Source organism: Leuciscus leuciscus (assembly GCF_965113295.1).
Source record: "Leuciscus leuciscus genome assembly, chromosome: 17".
Taxonomy (NCBI): Eukaryota; Metazoa; Chordata; class Actinopteri; order Cypriniformes; family Leuciscidae; genus Leuciscus; species Leuciscus leuciscus.
In genome coordinates, this window is record NC_138741.1 from 20,402,691 (window position 1) to 20,418,250 (window position 15,560).

At 37.4% G+C, this 15,560-nt stretch overlaps 1 protein-coding gene across 29 annotated transcripts in view; it reads left to right on the forward strand.

Moving 5' to 3' along the window:
• Positions 1-15,560, forward strand: part of ank3a (ankyrin 3a) — a 122,725-nt gene that overhangs the window by 51,265 nt on the left and 55,900 nt on the right. For 25 of the 29 annotated variants that reach the window (XM_082144042.1, XM_082144057.1, XM_082144058.1 and 22 more), the window contains exons 6-22: positions 255-440; positions 1,140-1,163; positions 4,035-4,133; positions 4,794-4,892; positions 5,807-5,905; positions 7,660-7,857; positions 8,221-8,319; positions 8,522-8,620; positions 9,350-9,448; positions 9,649-9,846; positions 9,983-10,081; positions 12,790-12,987; positions 13,078-13,176; positions 13,316-13,414; positions 13,492-13,590; positions 14,321-14,416; positions 15,153-15,225. In XM_082144042.1, the coding sequence (XP_082000168.1) occupies positions 255-440; positions 1,140-1,163; positions 4,035-4,133; positions 4,794-4,892; positions 5,807-5,905; positions 7,660-7,857; positions 8,221-8,319; positions 8,522-8,620; positions 9,350-9,448; positions 9,649-9,846; positions 9,983-10,081; positions 12,790-12,987; positions 13,078-13,176; positions 13,316-13,414; positions 13,492-13,590; positions 14,321-14,416; positions 15,153-15,225 (1,963 nt within the window). Of the gene's footprint in view, positions 1-254; positions 441-1,139; positions 1,164-4,034; positions 4,134-4,793; positions 4,893-5,806; positions 5,906-7,659; positions 7,858-8,220; positions 8,320-8,521; positions 8,621-9,349; positions 9,449-9,648; positions 9,847-9,982; positions 10,082-10,164; positions 11,753-12,789; positions 12,988-13,077; positions 13,177-13,315; positions 13,415-13,491; positions 13,591-14,320; positions 14,417-15,152; positions 15,226-15,560 lie in introns of those variants that run through there. The other 4 variants (XM_082144048.1, XM_082144067.1, XM_082144045.1 and 1 more) reach the window with 2 other exon arrangements.

Sequence of the window (15,560 nt, forward strand, 5' to 3'; positions counted from 1 at the left end):
ATTGATAAATAGAAAGTTTAAAAGAACAGCATTTACTTAAAATAGATTTTTTTGTAACATTATAAATGTCTTTACTGTCACTTTTGATCAGTTTAATGCATTCTTGCTAAATAAGAGTATTCTTTAAAAAAATGGTACCGACTTCAAACTTTTGTACAGATGTGTATATATTATGAAAGAAAATACAGTAATATATGTAAACTAAGGTATATGAATTGATAATCAGGCCTGTTTGTTGCTCTTCCTCTCTTTAGGATGGCTTTACACCGTTAGCGGTAGCCTTGCAGCAGGGTCATGATCAGGTGGTTTCTCTGTTGTTAGAGAATGACACGAAAGGTAAAGTCCGTCTGCCTGCGCTCCACATTGCAGCCCGCAAGGACGACACCAAATCTGCAGCTCTGCTTCTTCAGAATGACCACAACGCGGATGTTGAGTCCAAGGTCTGTCTGAAAGTCACTTATTTTCTTTAAATCCCAAAGTTCTTACTGAAACTGCACCATCCTGGTCACATATATAGGCCTACTCCTCTACCACCCACACACTCTCTTGTGCACACACTTACTTTCCCACATCTTTTTTTCTCATATTTTTTAATGTAATTAAGAGTACCTCACCATATACTCTATATGTTTTGCTTTTAAATGTGATTTAGGTGTTATTTTGTCCTTAAAAACACTTGTTAATACTTTATTTTGATAGTCCGCTTTAGACATTCCACTAAGTTTAAGTAACTTTGCAACTACATGTCAACTACCAGTCATTAGAGTATTAGTAGACTGTGTGCTTAATATATGCTAACGCTTCATTGTGATGCTCCCCAACAGACATTCCACTGACTATAAGTAACTTTGCAAGTACATGCCAACTTATTCTACTTGCCTTAACCCTAACCTAACAGTCTACTAATACTCTAATGAAAGTTAGCTGACATGTAGTTGCAAATTAATGAAAGTTACTTGACATGTAGTTGCATTGTTACTTATAGTTAGTTGAATGTCTAAAGTAGACCATCGAAATAAAGTGTAACTAAACACTCACTCACACTTAGTCCTGTCTTTAGATACATGTGACATGTCCTTCGTTTACCTGTCAGTGTTCACTAACTGCCCATTCTTTCCTTTCCTCACATCTCAACGTAGATGATGGTGAATAGAACAACAGAGGTATACCCATGATAAACATTAAGCTGTTGACCCCCACCTCCACCCCCTGCTTTGCCTAGAACACCCCCTAGTGTTGCCCCCACCCTTGTTGTACCATCTCTATTTTCGTATCATTTCCTATTTTCTCTTCTCTTATTTGCTATGTGGGGATGGAGGAATGAGACAATGCTTTGGGTGGAGGGCTGAAGCATGCTTTGATTTCTGCAGCTATGGGCCGTGGTTCCACATCTCAACATGCAGCTTTCTGATTGGTTAAAGGGTTTTATCTGTGGTTTTGTTTAGTTGCTGGTAATGATGTTGATAGTGGTGAATATAAACTGTTGGTTCAAGTGTTTCATTTTTTAGAGCCCTTTGATCTGAGATACTGCTGTTTGTAGAGAGATTTTCTCGAGGTTAAGAACCCTCAACATGTGGGGTAAATAAAGCACAAGATCTAGAGGCTGTCTGACTGACGTGTAAAGCAACCAATCACAGTTCGTTTTTTTCTGTGTTATGTTTAGGGGTGTGAAAATGTAACGTCGATGTTCCTACAATAACAGACTGGTGTGTAAAACTCTTGGACGTATTTTAAAGCATCTATGCCACAAACTTTACATGCTTCACATACTTTTGAAAATCCAGCGTTTAGTTGATCCTGATAAGCGCTCATTGTCACAGTTGTAAACACGACGGCGCTCTACTTCCACGAGGGGTTTGGGCGTCACAACATCTTTGTTGCATGGCGGACCGTTAAAGAACACCTAACACAGTTCTCCCGAACATACTGTAGAATTCAACCAATCAGATGACGAATTCGAAAATCCTGAAGTGTTTCCAGTTAAGTGTGCCGTATGCATCAGACGTTCAGACAGCGATAGGCTGAGACTAGACATTACCTAGATCAAACATGATCATTGCTTTTGCCACATTTTAAGATCACATGATATCAAAATTTGAGCTTTTTCGTGGGTTTAGTCACAAAAATAACTTTAAGCAGATGCACATTCATTTAATTTGATTTAATTCTCTTTTAAAGGAAACAGGCCAAAATATTGATATTGTCCTCCAAAATGTTGATTCGGTCTGGATTTGGTTGCGCTAACATTCTATTTTCTTTTCCAACCATCAAACCATTTCATGGGGTTTTAAGGAGTATATTCAGCTTTTCATGTCTTAAAAGTCAAGCAATTAAAAACATTTAATATATTCTTATGACAAATAAGAATCATTGCAATACAGTATTTTGGACTGTGTGAAAACATTTAGTTTTCAGAAGTCATTCGAATGAGAGTATTACATAATGCAAAGGTCACTTCACTGGCACATCCTGCTACTGTAGAAGTGAGAAAACGGTACAATTTTAAGTTTGACCTTTTAAACAACTTTTATTACTAACTGGAAGAAGCATGTTGTTCCAACATTTTTCACTTGGTTTGGCTGTGAAAGAGGAACCCGGCTGGCCAGCTACAGAGATGAGACGGTCTGTCAGTTTAGTCCTCCTCCCTGGGGCTTGTGCATGGGCCTTTAGACAAAAACTCCCTCGGTTTCACTTAAACAGCTGGAAATCTAGCTGTTTAGGATTGTTGCAATGTTGCAAAAAGAATCTGCACATGTGCATGGTCAGGTTTGCCCACACGGCAAGCAACAGCAGTTTGACTGTGTAGATTTATATTTCACAGTTTTGCATGACAGAGAGCATTGCCAAATTGCAAACTAAAGTCATATTCCTAATGTACTCATCCCAGTATAATTATCTACATTTAAAGGATTTTCTGAGGGAATAGAAATTTGAATGCATTGGTCATGATGACTTTATGGTGATAATCTGAGAATAGGTGACAGTATGTGTTGTCTCTTGTCTCTGGTTTATTAGTGTGCAACTGGAAATGTTTAAACCCCTGCTGTTTTTCCATTCACGCCTGTGGCTAATAATTGCAATAATTCCCCTCAAAATGGGTGGAGCCCCGTTCCCTTGGAGATGAGAGAGCAAACAGAAGGGAAGGGCTATGCTGAGAACCACCTGCTTTGTGTCGGATTATTGGCTAATTGAGATGGAAATCTCCATGACTGGAAGGCCTTTGCTGCAATGCAGCCTACAAGACACCTCCATCTCGCCTTGACAACTGCGTCTCATATTCAAAATGTTCTTATAGTCCAAAAATAGTTGATGTTTTGATATAACTCTCAGATCCAGACACTCAGATCCAGTTTCTATTGAAGAATGTAGTGAATACAGTATAAATAGCTAAATCGTATCATTATAATTTTGTTTAACCGTTAAAGAGAAGCTAGTATTTAATAGCAAGAGGATTTTGCGTATACATTTTTCTGTAAATTTGACAAGTTGTCTTGAACATTCAATCGCTGCGTCCGAATATGCCTTCTTCCATTCTATATAGTAGGTGAAAAACAGTATGTGAGCCGAGTAGTATATGTACGAATTCATAGTATTCATAAAACAGAAGGCGAAAAGTACTACCTCTGGCGAGATTCTGAAGTGTGCATTTGATGGACACTTATACTATCCCATGTGGCCACAGGAGAGGATTTGTGACTGGCAGTGAAGCGATGCAACTGACGCTGGTAGGTCACGTGATAATGTCAACATGGCGGGTGCAGTATGTCCGCATTTCATTCATACTACACACATTCATACTATATACAGTTGAACATACTTTTTTAACGGTCACAAAGTACGTTTTAAACCAAATGTGGTTCCTACTATATAGAATGAGAATTCGGACGCAGCAACTGTCTTTAGATAATCCCAAACACAATGCAAATGTCTAGACATTTGACATAAGAAGTGCTAGTAATTTAATGGACTGAAAGTTAATTTTTTTTAACAATTCTGTTCTCTGTCTTTTTTTTTTCTTTCTTTTTTTTTATCAGAGCGGTTTCACTCCTCTTCACATTGCTGCCCATTATGGAAACATCAACGTTGCAACACTACTGTTAAACAGAGGAGCAGCAGTGGACTTCATGGCAAGGGTAAGCTTTAGTGGACAATGATAACAGATTATAGGGCAAAAGGTTCCCCATAGTCTGTTTAAATCTTCTTTTAAATCTTCCCAAATGATTTACTGAGTTCAGTCCGCACATTTATAATAGGATTTTCAGGTGCATTGATTTTCATTCAAAATGCAGCTAGACCTGGTTTCAGTTTGACCGTGGACATGCAGTTCCTCTGAGCATCAGACGGGGCAGTATTGCATTAATGTTGCATACAGAATTGTAACCAGACTGAAGCCTAAAATGCTCCATAAGTGCTTTGATGAATGAGCTAAATGATCTGCCTAAGGCTCTTTGTGTGCACACATGCTCACATGTATGTGTGTGTGTGTGTGTGTGTGTGAATCTGCCAAATGCCCTACCGACTGAAAGCTCTAAACTGTCATATGGCCGGCACAGTCCAAACAAGCGCATGCATGAATCTACTTCAGCTCGAGGGTCACACAGTCACAATGCATCTCATATGCAGTTCAGGATAATGTGTATGCTTCCATAAAACTATATTATTATCATTATTATGATTGTTATATTATTATTTTATACATAATTATGTAATTTAGATTCCCTGTGAAGTCTGATTGTGACTACATCTTTTGTACCCGCTGTGTATCTTCTGATGTTTGTGTGGGTCGCCTACAGAATGACATCACTCCACTGCATGTGGCGGCTAAGAGAGGAAATGGAAACATGGTGAAGTTGCTGTTGGACCGAGGATCAAAAATTGATGCCAAGACCAAGGTAATACACACACACACAAATGTTTTTGAAAGAAGTCTTTTATGCTCACCAAGGCTGCATTTATTTGATCAAAAATACAGTTAAAGAAGTAATATTGTGAAATATTATTACAATTTAAAATAACTGTTTTCTATTTTTTCGTAAAAAAAAACACTGTATTCCCTGTTTCATAATCCTTCAGAAATGATTCTTTAATGAATAGAATTTTAACTCTTTAACCCCCCCCCCCCCCCCCCCCCCCCCCCCCCCCCCACACACACACACACACACACAAATCTTACTGACCTAAACTTTTGACTTTTGTTGTGTTTATGCACAAATATGGCAATGGGCATCTACTACTATAAAATATGAAATCATTATAATCAAATATACTATTAGTAAAGGAATAACAAGAAGAAATGACGTTGCCTGAATTAATCTGTACTTCAGTGTACCTTACCTTAAGGAAAATGTCAGACAGCTTCTTAGGACATTCCTACAGTTATATATAGAAAGTCATTTTTGACCTTTTACCTCAGGGATGTCTCAGATGAGACCAAGTTTCAGAGAACATTATGCACCTTGTAAACATGTCAAGTTGTCAACAGTTTGTTACTTATTAGCTTAGAATTCCTAAGGGTGCACAATTCAATGATTCAATTATATATAGTCTTCAGTGCAGGCACATAAGTATCGTAAGACAGGCAGGCAAGATCCAATGAAGTGTAAAATGCAGTACATTAAAATGAATAGCTTTGCAAGAAATATCAAACAGGTCAGCATGTAGTGTCAGTGGAGCATCTGAAGGTGCTGAGGTTTGTCTGTGGTATCAGCTGTTCTTAAGAGTATGATCTCAGAGGGTACAATTTAATCTTATGCAACATTTTATCTTTGTGTTGGCCTGTACATGTATCTGTGTGTGCTTATTATAGGATGGTTTAACCCCATTGCATTGCGGGGCACGAAGTGGACATGAGCAGGTTGTTGAGATGCTGCTGGACAGGGGAGCTCCCATCTTGTCCAAGACGAAAGTAAGACATCTACTTTTTTGATCCCATATATTATTTCTGCCCGTTTGTGTGTGAATGTGGATATGTAGGTGTGATTGCTGGTCTACCCATAATTTCTGGCCATGCCTAAGACTGCCCCCATGTGGCCAATATTTCAACAGAAGCAACAACATATTTTTCATCTCTCTCTCTCTTTGCTATCATTTCACCATAGATTGTGGATTTAGGTGCCAAAGCAGGAGAGATTTCCTGTCATACTTACACACTTAACGTAATACTTAACGTAAATGCATCAATTTCTTCATATAGTGTATGAGCTTTTTTAAACATTGGCCCTCTTTGCACATTTGATATTTTAAGGCTATCCTGCAGGTTTTGTGTAGAACAGTCCGTTTCAATATTTAGCTATGGTATAGAAGTAATCCAGTTAGTTTTGTAGAGAACAGTTAAAGGTGCATTGTGTAATGTTTAGGAGGGTCTGTTGACAGAAATGCAATATCATATACATAACTATGTTTTCAGTGGTGTATAAAGACCTTACTTACTTGCCTTACTGGCATACTGAATAATACAATTCATATAGCCTACTCATTTGAATTTGTTTGCATTAAAACTACTCAATAACATGATGAACCATTATGTTTTTATTACCTTAGAATGAGCCATTTCTATGTACATACACCGCAGGTCCCCTTACATTGAAATATCCATTTTCCGCCACCATGTTTCTACAGTAGTCCTTAACGGACAAACGCGTTTCGTCACTATTGTTGTTCTTCGTGCAAAGAAGCTAGCTAAAGTCAGTGAATAAAATACTGACACAATGATGAACAAGTAACAATAATATTCACAATAACATATGGTTTTACTGAATAATTAAGTAAACATCATTTCTTAATTTATCTTTGTAAAGAAACCTCATTGCTTACCTGGCTGCTCTCTGCTGTCTCAGACGACAACTTATTTTCCTGTCGGCCATCGTATCTTCTGTTGGTTGCAATTCGTAACCTCACCTCTAGATAAAAATCACACACTGTGTGGTCACATTTACCATTGTTTGGTAAATTTTCACAGCCGAATCCGGTCATTTCAATAGGAATCCAGGCGATCAGGAATTTCGCTGGGGGGTGAAAGTTTTCCCCAAGCAGATTTCACGTTCATTCATTCAGTTGGTCATGCAAATTCTCTGCTTTGACCAACAGACAGCTTCTTGTTTTGTGAAAAAGTGACTTCTTTGTAAGCTGTGCTTCATAAATTGCCACTTTATTGACAATAGACAATGGCCCTTTTTTTGCAGTGGCCTGCACCTTTATTTTAATTGATCATTAGTGGTCGACCGATCAAGGCTGGTCAAGGCTGATTATAATGGCCGATAAGTTTTTCTTTTTGGAAAATCTTTGTGTTCATATTCATGTCATATTCACTGTGTACTGTATGTAAATTTACCTTTACTGCCCTTTATTTGAGAAAATATGATTCCCATTGCACACAAATGTACCAGCTTGTTTCCTTTGTAGTCATGTTTTACAAATCTTTCAACTTTTTCATTTTTCATTTTAGTAAATATTATTTAAAATAAATGTAACTTTCATTGCAGCATGGGTTTATTTACTATCTGTAAATTAAATAGTGTGATGTAATATAATTTAAATCGGCTGTATATTGGCCGTCGGCCACCTTGCTCTACGACATCGGCTTTTGCCATGAAAAAAAATCTGTATTGATCAACCACTATCTATTAATCTTGTTAAATGCTATTTTTTGGTTTACTATAGAACGGTCTGTCTCCTCTGCACATGGCGACCCAAGGGGATCACCTGAACTGTGTCCAACTGCTCCTCCAGCACAATGCCCCCGTGGATGATGTCACCAACGATTACCTGACGGCACTGCACGTGGCCGCTCACTGCGGACATTACAAAGTGGCCAAAGTCATCGTTGATAAGAAGGCCAACCCTAACGCTAAAGCCCTGGTGAGAGCAGAGGGAAAAAGAGAACCATACACAATCAAACTCGCTCTTTCCTTTTTCTCTCTGCATTTCTTTCTCAGGGTGACATGGTTCATTTTCCTCTGTTAACAGATGCAGCTGTATGAACGCTAATCTCTAACTTCACAATACACAGTTGTGCGTGTTGCCATTGTAATTCTGAGACATTCTGATGACAGTTTAAAAATAAATCTCAACCTCAGAAATAACTTGATTTGAGGTTTAAAATATAAAATGAATAAGATCACAAAGCTTTATTACTGAATGCCATGGGTCCATTCAACCGAAGGGAGGTTTTTGTGGGTTTTATCTCAGTCAAGCAGAACATGTTTGTGTTCACATCAACAGAACGGTTTCACACCTCTTCATATTGCCTGTAAGAAGAACAGAGTGAAGGTGATGGAACTCCTGCTGAAACATGGAGCATCAATGCAGGCAGTCACTGAGGTACGAGAGAGATATTATGACTGAACTTTCATCAAAAACATATGTGATATAATATAGTGCCATAAAAGCACTAGAAATGTATTGTCTAGTTTTGAATCGAGTTTAATGTTCATAGTTTTAGATATGTTTCTAAAATGTAATAGCACAAGCAGTATTATAGTAAAGTTTTCATATTTCATATTTTTATTTTTATTGTTTGTAGTCGGGGTTGACGCCTATCCACGTTGCTGCATTTATGGGTCATGAGAACATAGTGAAACAGCTCACACATCACGGAGCCTCACCCAACACCACCAACGTGGTACGTTTCCTCTTTTAGTATACTGTCACTCACAGACATATATTCTGTGAAACTTTGATTTTATAAAGGTGATTTTTAAAATATTCTATCATACACACAACTTTGTGTGTTAGTATATTGCATTTTGCCATCTCAATCTAAATTAATAAAATAAAATAGTTAATAAAAAATGTATATCATATTTTATGTGATGGGGAGGACATGTTATATTTGATCAATCTTGTCAAGCATGAAAAATGGCTTAGCGAAGACTCATATGATTTCACTTCCTCTTTTCTGTTTTGAGGTGGATATTTTTAGATAAAAATATATGTACAGTATAATATATATATGTATATGGTGTGTGTGTGTGTGTGTGTGTGTGTGTGTGTGTGTGTGTGTGTGTGTGTGTGTGTGTGTGTGTGTGTGTGTGAGTGATCTGAATGAGAAGATAAATACAAAATGTAATCATGGAAAAGTTTTGGGTGATAGCATTTTTATATATATATATATATATATATATATATATATATATATATATATATTAGTATAATTTTTATAATTGGCTATACTGGCATACTGAATAATAAAATTCATACACTCCTTTGAATTTGTTTGCATTAAAAGTACTCCATAACATGAATAATATTGTTATATAATAAGTTTATGACTCATTTTTAATTAATATATTAAAGCTTGCAAATCACATGCACTTCATCAAATGTTCTGGACACAAATGTTGTATTGTAGAGAGGTGAAACAGCACTGCACATGGCAGCAAGGGCCGGCCAGGCTGATGTTGTCAGCTACCTGCTACAGAATGGTGCTAAAGTGGACATCAAAGCCAAGGTGAGACACACACACACACACACACACACACACACACACACACACACACACACACACACAAGCTCAAATTTGAATAAACCTCTGTCCACATCCCACCACATACATGATTAGAACATGATGGATGATAAATGTGCTTTGCAGTTTTGCCTCTCATCTCATCTCTCTCTCCCACTCTCTATTTCCATAACGACAATTTCTAGGATGACCAAACTGCCCTGCATATAGCTAGCCGTCTGGGAAAGTTGGATATTGTGCAGCAGTTGCTTCAGAAGGGGGCACTTCCCAATGCTGCCACCACCTCCGGCTACACCCCTCTCCACCTCGCCGCCCGCGAGGGCCATCAGGAGATAGCAGCTCTCTTGCTGGAGCAGGGAACCTCCCTCTCTGCAGCAACTAAGGTGTGTGTGTGTGTGTGTATTTGTGTTTGTGTTTGTTTGAGACTGATCAGATGATTCAAGTTGACTCTGTCATGAGAATCCTTTTCACTGTTTTTTGTTCTCTTTCCTTCTTTCATGCCCATATATACATCCACAGAAAGGATTCACTCCCCTGCATGTGGCTGCAAAGTATGGGCAGTTAGAAGTTGCCAATCTTCTACTGCAGAAGAAAGCTGCACCGGATGCAGCAGGCAAGGTTGGTGAACATATGCATACATCATGGCACTTTTGTATAGTGATGCAACATTTATATGAATCGCTTTGTGCATTTCATAATACAGCTTGGTCTTACCCCAAATGTTCACTTGATGTGGACTTCACTTGAGCTTGGCAAAGTCCATAAAAGCCCAAAATTTAGGCATTGGTAAAATATTATATTATATTAATAATAATATAAATATAATGAAATATTTACATTTGAAATGTTTCTTGCAACAAAAAACCCCCAATTGGTCAGAATACTTGGCTACTTCTGAATGGCCGTCAATGGAGAAACCTGCTTTTTGTAGCCAGATGGTGTAGTTACAACATCTACCAGCAGGGGCTAACTGGGCCACAGTAACCAGCCAAACCATGACGCCTTTAACCACAAGGACAGAGGGCGTAATTTGGGACAGGACTTTCATTTGTCTTTGTCTGTTCATCTCTGTCAACCTTCCTCCAAATGGTTCCTCTTATTATTCTTGAACTACAAAGAATAACTGTCATCCACATAACTAGATTTATTGAGAGACTCATAGAGCTGACGAGTCATTACGTCAGTTGTGCTGTCATGAAGGTCTGGTTTCCTTAACAAAGATTAAGCTTCTTAATACGTACAACAATAGTATACAGATATACAGAAATATCACATAGAAGCTTAAACTGTGTTAAGGAAAGACACACCCATCCTGTGGAAGTTTTTTTTTTACTTCATATTATGTGTGAGCTCATTGCCGCTTGCTTAATATGGAGGCCCAAACCTGCAGAAATTATAAATAGATATATAGTAATAATATAATAATAGGAAAATAAATAAATGAAAAATGACTTGATAAAACAAATATCCTTTTCGAATTAAATGTAATCCTGAATTAATTTTTTTATTACTTTTTTCACTGAGAAAATCTTGCCAATCCAGGGCGGCATTTCCCCACAAGCATCGCAAACCTAGGTTCAAATAAACCTAGTAAACCTAGTCAAGATGTCTTCTGTGATTACACAAAAAAAACAACAAGTAGAAACCAACTGGGTGTCTGGGTGTCATCAACCTAAAATCTGAAAATAATAAAGAAAGAAAAAAGTAATACAAAAATAAATTCACGATAAAAAAAAAAAAAAAGAGAAAGAATTATAGTTGTCTTAAGTCATTTATTATTTTAATTTTATTTTTATGCATGTTATATATTATACATGTTATATATTTATCTATTTTTAATTTCTGCAGGTTTGGTCCTCCATAATCTTAATGTGGTTTGCTGGGATTTCTTCCCTCTTAACTTTAACATGGTGTGTGTGTGTGTGTGTGTGTGTGTGCGCGTGTGTGCGCGTGTGTGTGTGTGTGTGCGTGTGTGTGTGTGTGTGTGTGTGTGTGTGTGTGTGTGTGTGTGTGTGCATGTGCGCGTGTGTGTGTGTGTGTGTGTGTGTGTGTGTGTGTGTGTGTGTGTGTGTGTGCACCTATGTACTGTATGTGCTGACATGCATGCATGCGTCCAATGTTTGTGTGTATGTGTGTTGCATGCTGGCGTGGGTGCTTGTGGTCGTGCTGGGGTCTGTGTGTATATTGTAGACTGGGTTAACACCGCTGCATGTGGCTGCTCACTATGATAATCAGAGAGTGGCTCTGTTACTGCTGGACCAGGGAGCATCTCCTCAATCTGCAGCGAAGGTATGAGATTGGGTTGCTGGATTAACCCTTCCATGCTGTTTACCATTGAAAAGCTATTACTGACCCTACATACCAAATCACATCTGAAGAGTTACTACGTGCTGTTTGTGACTTTGTTGCCATGTTCAAATCACATTTGTAGAGGATGTCATTAAGGCTGAAAAGTTTGTTAAATTGCATAAAATCTGTTTAACTTTAAGCAAAATAAACTAAACTCACTCAAACTGCATGGAAGAGTTGTTAAACAGGCCATATTCTCACATTTAACTCTGCAGAAATCATTTTCTTTCTCATTATTTTTATTTTGTGTTCTAGTAAACATATCTAAAACGGTAATACAGAATAATTTTCGTAAAAGATGAACAGTAAAAGATTGTGTAAGATATAAAGGTTTGTTGTCAGATAATATGTCTTGAATTCATTTGTTAATTAATTCAAATAAAATGTTTGTTTGTTTGTTCGGAGTGCCTAAAGGGACAAGGCGATTGGAAAAAAATTAGATGGGAGGGAAAAATATATTTCAATGCTTTTGTGTTAATTTTTTAGCACATTTTCTCAGAGGAACACAAAACTTTTGGGATTAAGCGCAAAGATTCTCGGGGGAACAAAACTTTTGTGAGTGAATACAAAGTTTCTCGGGTGCAAGGAAACATAAAAGCATTGAAATATAATGCTTTTCCTCCTACGCATCTCATATTTTTCTCATATTTTACTCAAGGAGGAAAAAAATCTTATGTAAACTGATCTTGTTTTTAGCATTTTTAGATATTTTTATGAAAAACAAGACAAAAATGCGGATTAAGTATATGATTTTGCAGTTCTACATTTCATGGCTTGCTTTTTCCCAGAGTTGATGTACCTTGAGTGATGTTAATGTAATCTCCATGATAACAGGTTGGGAATTTGGAGGGGAATGAAGTGCTTGGTTACTTCTTACAGTCTTCTTGCAGTCTCTGCTTGGTTTGTGTAATAAAGAAAAGTACTAAAAAAATTACTGAATCTTTGCATCTTATTTCTCTCTCTCTCTCTCTCTCTAGAATGGCTACACACCTCTCCACATTGCAGCTAAGAAGAATAAATTGGAGATTGGGACAACGTTGCTGGAATATGGGGCGGAGTGTAACACAGTGACCCGGCAGGGCATCAGCCCCCTCCACCTGGCAGCACAGGAGGGCAGTGTGGACATTGTCTCCCTGCTGCTCACCAAACATGCAAATGTTAATATGGGCAATAAGGTAAACATACTTACACTCGCATATACACACACAGAGCACAATTTTGGAGATTAAAAGTAGTTTGGCTCACTCTGTGTGTTTGTAAAACAGAACGGTCTCACGCCGTTGCACATGGCTGCACAGGATGACAGGGCAGGCGTTGCTGAAGTGCTGTTGAACCATGGAGCAGAAATTGATGGCCAAACCAAGGTCAGGGGTCAGAACTTGTGGCATTTCCATAATTACATAACCAGCACAAGCAGACTGATTCATTCAGAGGTTCATTGTCAACTGCTGCGTGTCTGCATCAGTGTCTGATTTTCACTTGTCCTTCTTATTCTCCTAATAGAGTGGTTACACTCCGTTGCATGTGGCGTGTCACTATGGCAACATGAAGATGGCTAACTTCCTGTTAGAGAATCAGGCCAGGCCTAATGCCAAAACAAAAGTGAGTTGGTTTGTAGCTTGTCAAAAGATACATTATCTTGATTTGCATGTAAACTGACGCTGTCGTTCTGTGCATAGAACGGTTACACACCTCTTCACCAGGCAGCACAGCAAGGCCACACCCACATCATTAATATGCTGCTTCAGTTTGGAGCTTCGGCCAATGAGATCACACTGGTGAGTACTAAGGCATTTAAAAAAAAAAAAAATCATACTTTATTCAACAAGAATGAATTAAATTGATCAAAAGTGACAGTAAAGACTTATACATTGTTTTAAAAAAAAACTACTTTAAATAAATGCTGTTCTTTTGAACTTTCTATTCTTCAAATAATCCTGAAAAAATTAAATTAAATTAAAGTAACTTCCACTCCCTCTTGCAACGATATCTCTCCTCTTCTCTGATGACGTATTTACTGGCGTGAGGGCGAAGACAAGCATCAATAGAAAACCCCAACAATCCAATGATCAAATCAATTCCCGATGGACAAATTCAGACAAAATCCAAAGTCTGATTTTTACAGACTTTTTTCTTGTTCGAGAAGCTGTTTCAATCAGATTTTCAGATGTATCATTTTCAACAATGATATTTATAAGAAATGTTTCTTGAGCACCAAATTAGCATATTATAATTACATTTTAAACGTATTCAATTAGAAAACATTTATTTCAACTGTAATAATACTTCACACTATTACTGTTTTTACTGTATTTTTGATCAAATAAATGCAGCCTTGGTGAGACTTCTTTCAAAAATATTAAATAATTTTACAGAGGAGTGTACCTTTCACTTCTCTCTCCTTTACTCAAATTAAGCATGTTACATATTATGATAGTACATAAGAAACGCCTCATTTACAGATAATGTAGTATACAGTAATGTTTTGTGTGTTTGTGTGTGTGGCAGAATGGGAACACGGCTCTCTCCATTGCTCGGCGACTTGGGTACATCTCCGTAGTGGACACACTGAGAGGAGTTACAGATGAAAACCTCACTGCCACGGTAACATACTCACTATCTGTCTCCTGACCACCCCTTCCACTTCCCTCAACATCCTCCACTGCAGCAACAATAAACTTAGAATACTCTGCAATTGTTCTTTTATTCAATTCGCATTTGCATTCTGTCATATGCACACCAACCAACTGCATCATGCAAATCACTTTTGAGCATAGTGTCTGAGTAATTTAAAGGTATAGCGGAGGATGTTTTACTTCCTGGTGGGTAGTGTAAACTATTGGTCCTCCTAATTGTCAATCATTCTGGTGAATCAATCAAACTTTTCAAAAAGTGGAGAGGGCGGGTCTTATCTAAAATTTGGAAAGATCCTCCGCTATACCTTTAATTTAATTTTTACATTATTTCATTATTTCAGTCCATGTTTTTTTGTTGTTTTTTTACACTTCAATTATATATTGTATATTCAATCTATATTGGATATTTAATCATTCTGGCTCATTTCTTCTATTTTTACATTTAGATTACCTTTGCCGAAACATTTTTATTTACATTTTTTTAAATTATTGTACTGTTATATTTTTAATTTAATCTGTAATTTATTGGTTATTGGCTATAACATGAAAATAACACTTTTTTTTTTTTTTTTATTGATAGTTTGTCAGTGATTTTTTAAAAAAGTTGTCATATTACCAATATAATTTGCTACTTTATGCTATTTATTCTTATGGAAGTACCTCTAACTTTTGTTGTATTTTGCATGTTTTCCATTTTTGCCCAGCCTGTAACTGAGAAACACAAGATCAATGTCCCGGAGACCATGAATGAGTTCCTTGACATGTCTGATGATGAAGGTACAGCTGAACTAGTACTGATCTAAACACACACACACACACACACACACACACACACACACACACACACACACACACACACACACACACACACGCACGGACACACACGCACTCATGTTTAATTGGCTATCTAAATGGGGACATTCCATAGACGTAATGGTTTTTATACTGTACAAACTGTATATTCTATCCCCTTTCATTAACCCTACCCCTAAACCTACCCATCACACAAAACCTTCTGCATTTTTACATTTTTAAAAAAAACTTTAATTACTTTATTTTTAAACCAGATTTACAAATGAGTACGTCCCTAAAGGGAGGTTTTTGGAGATTTT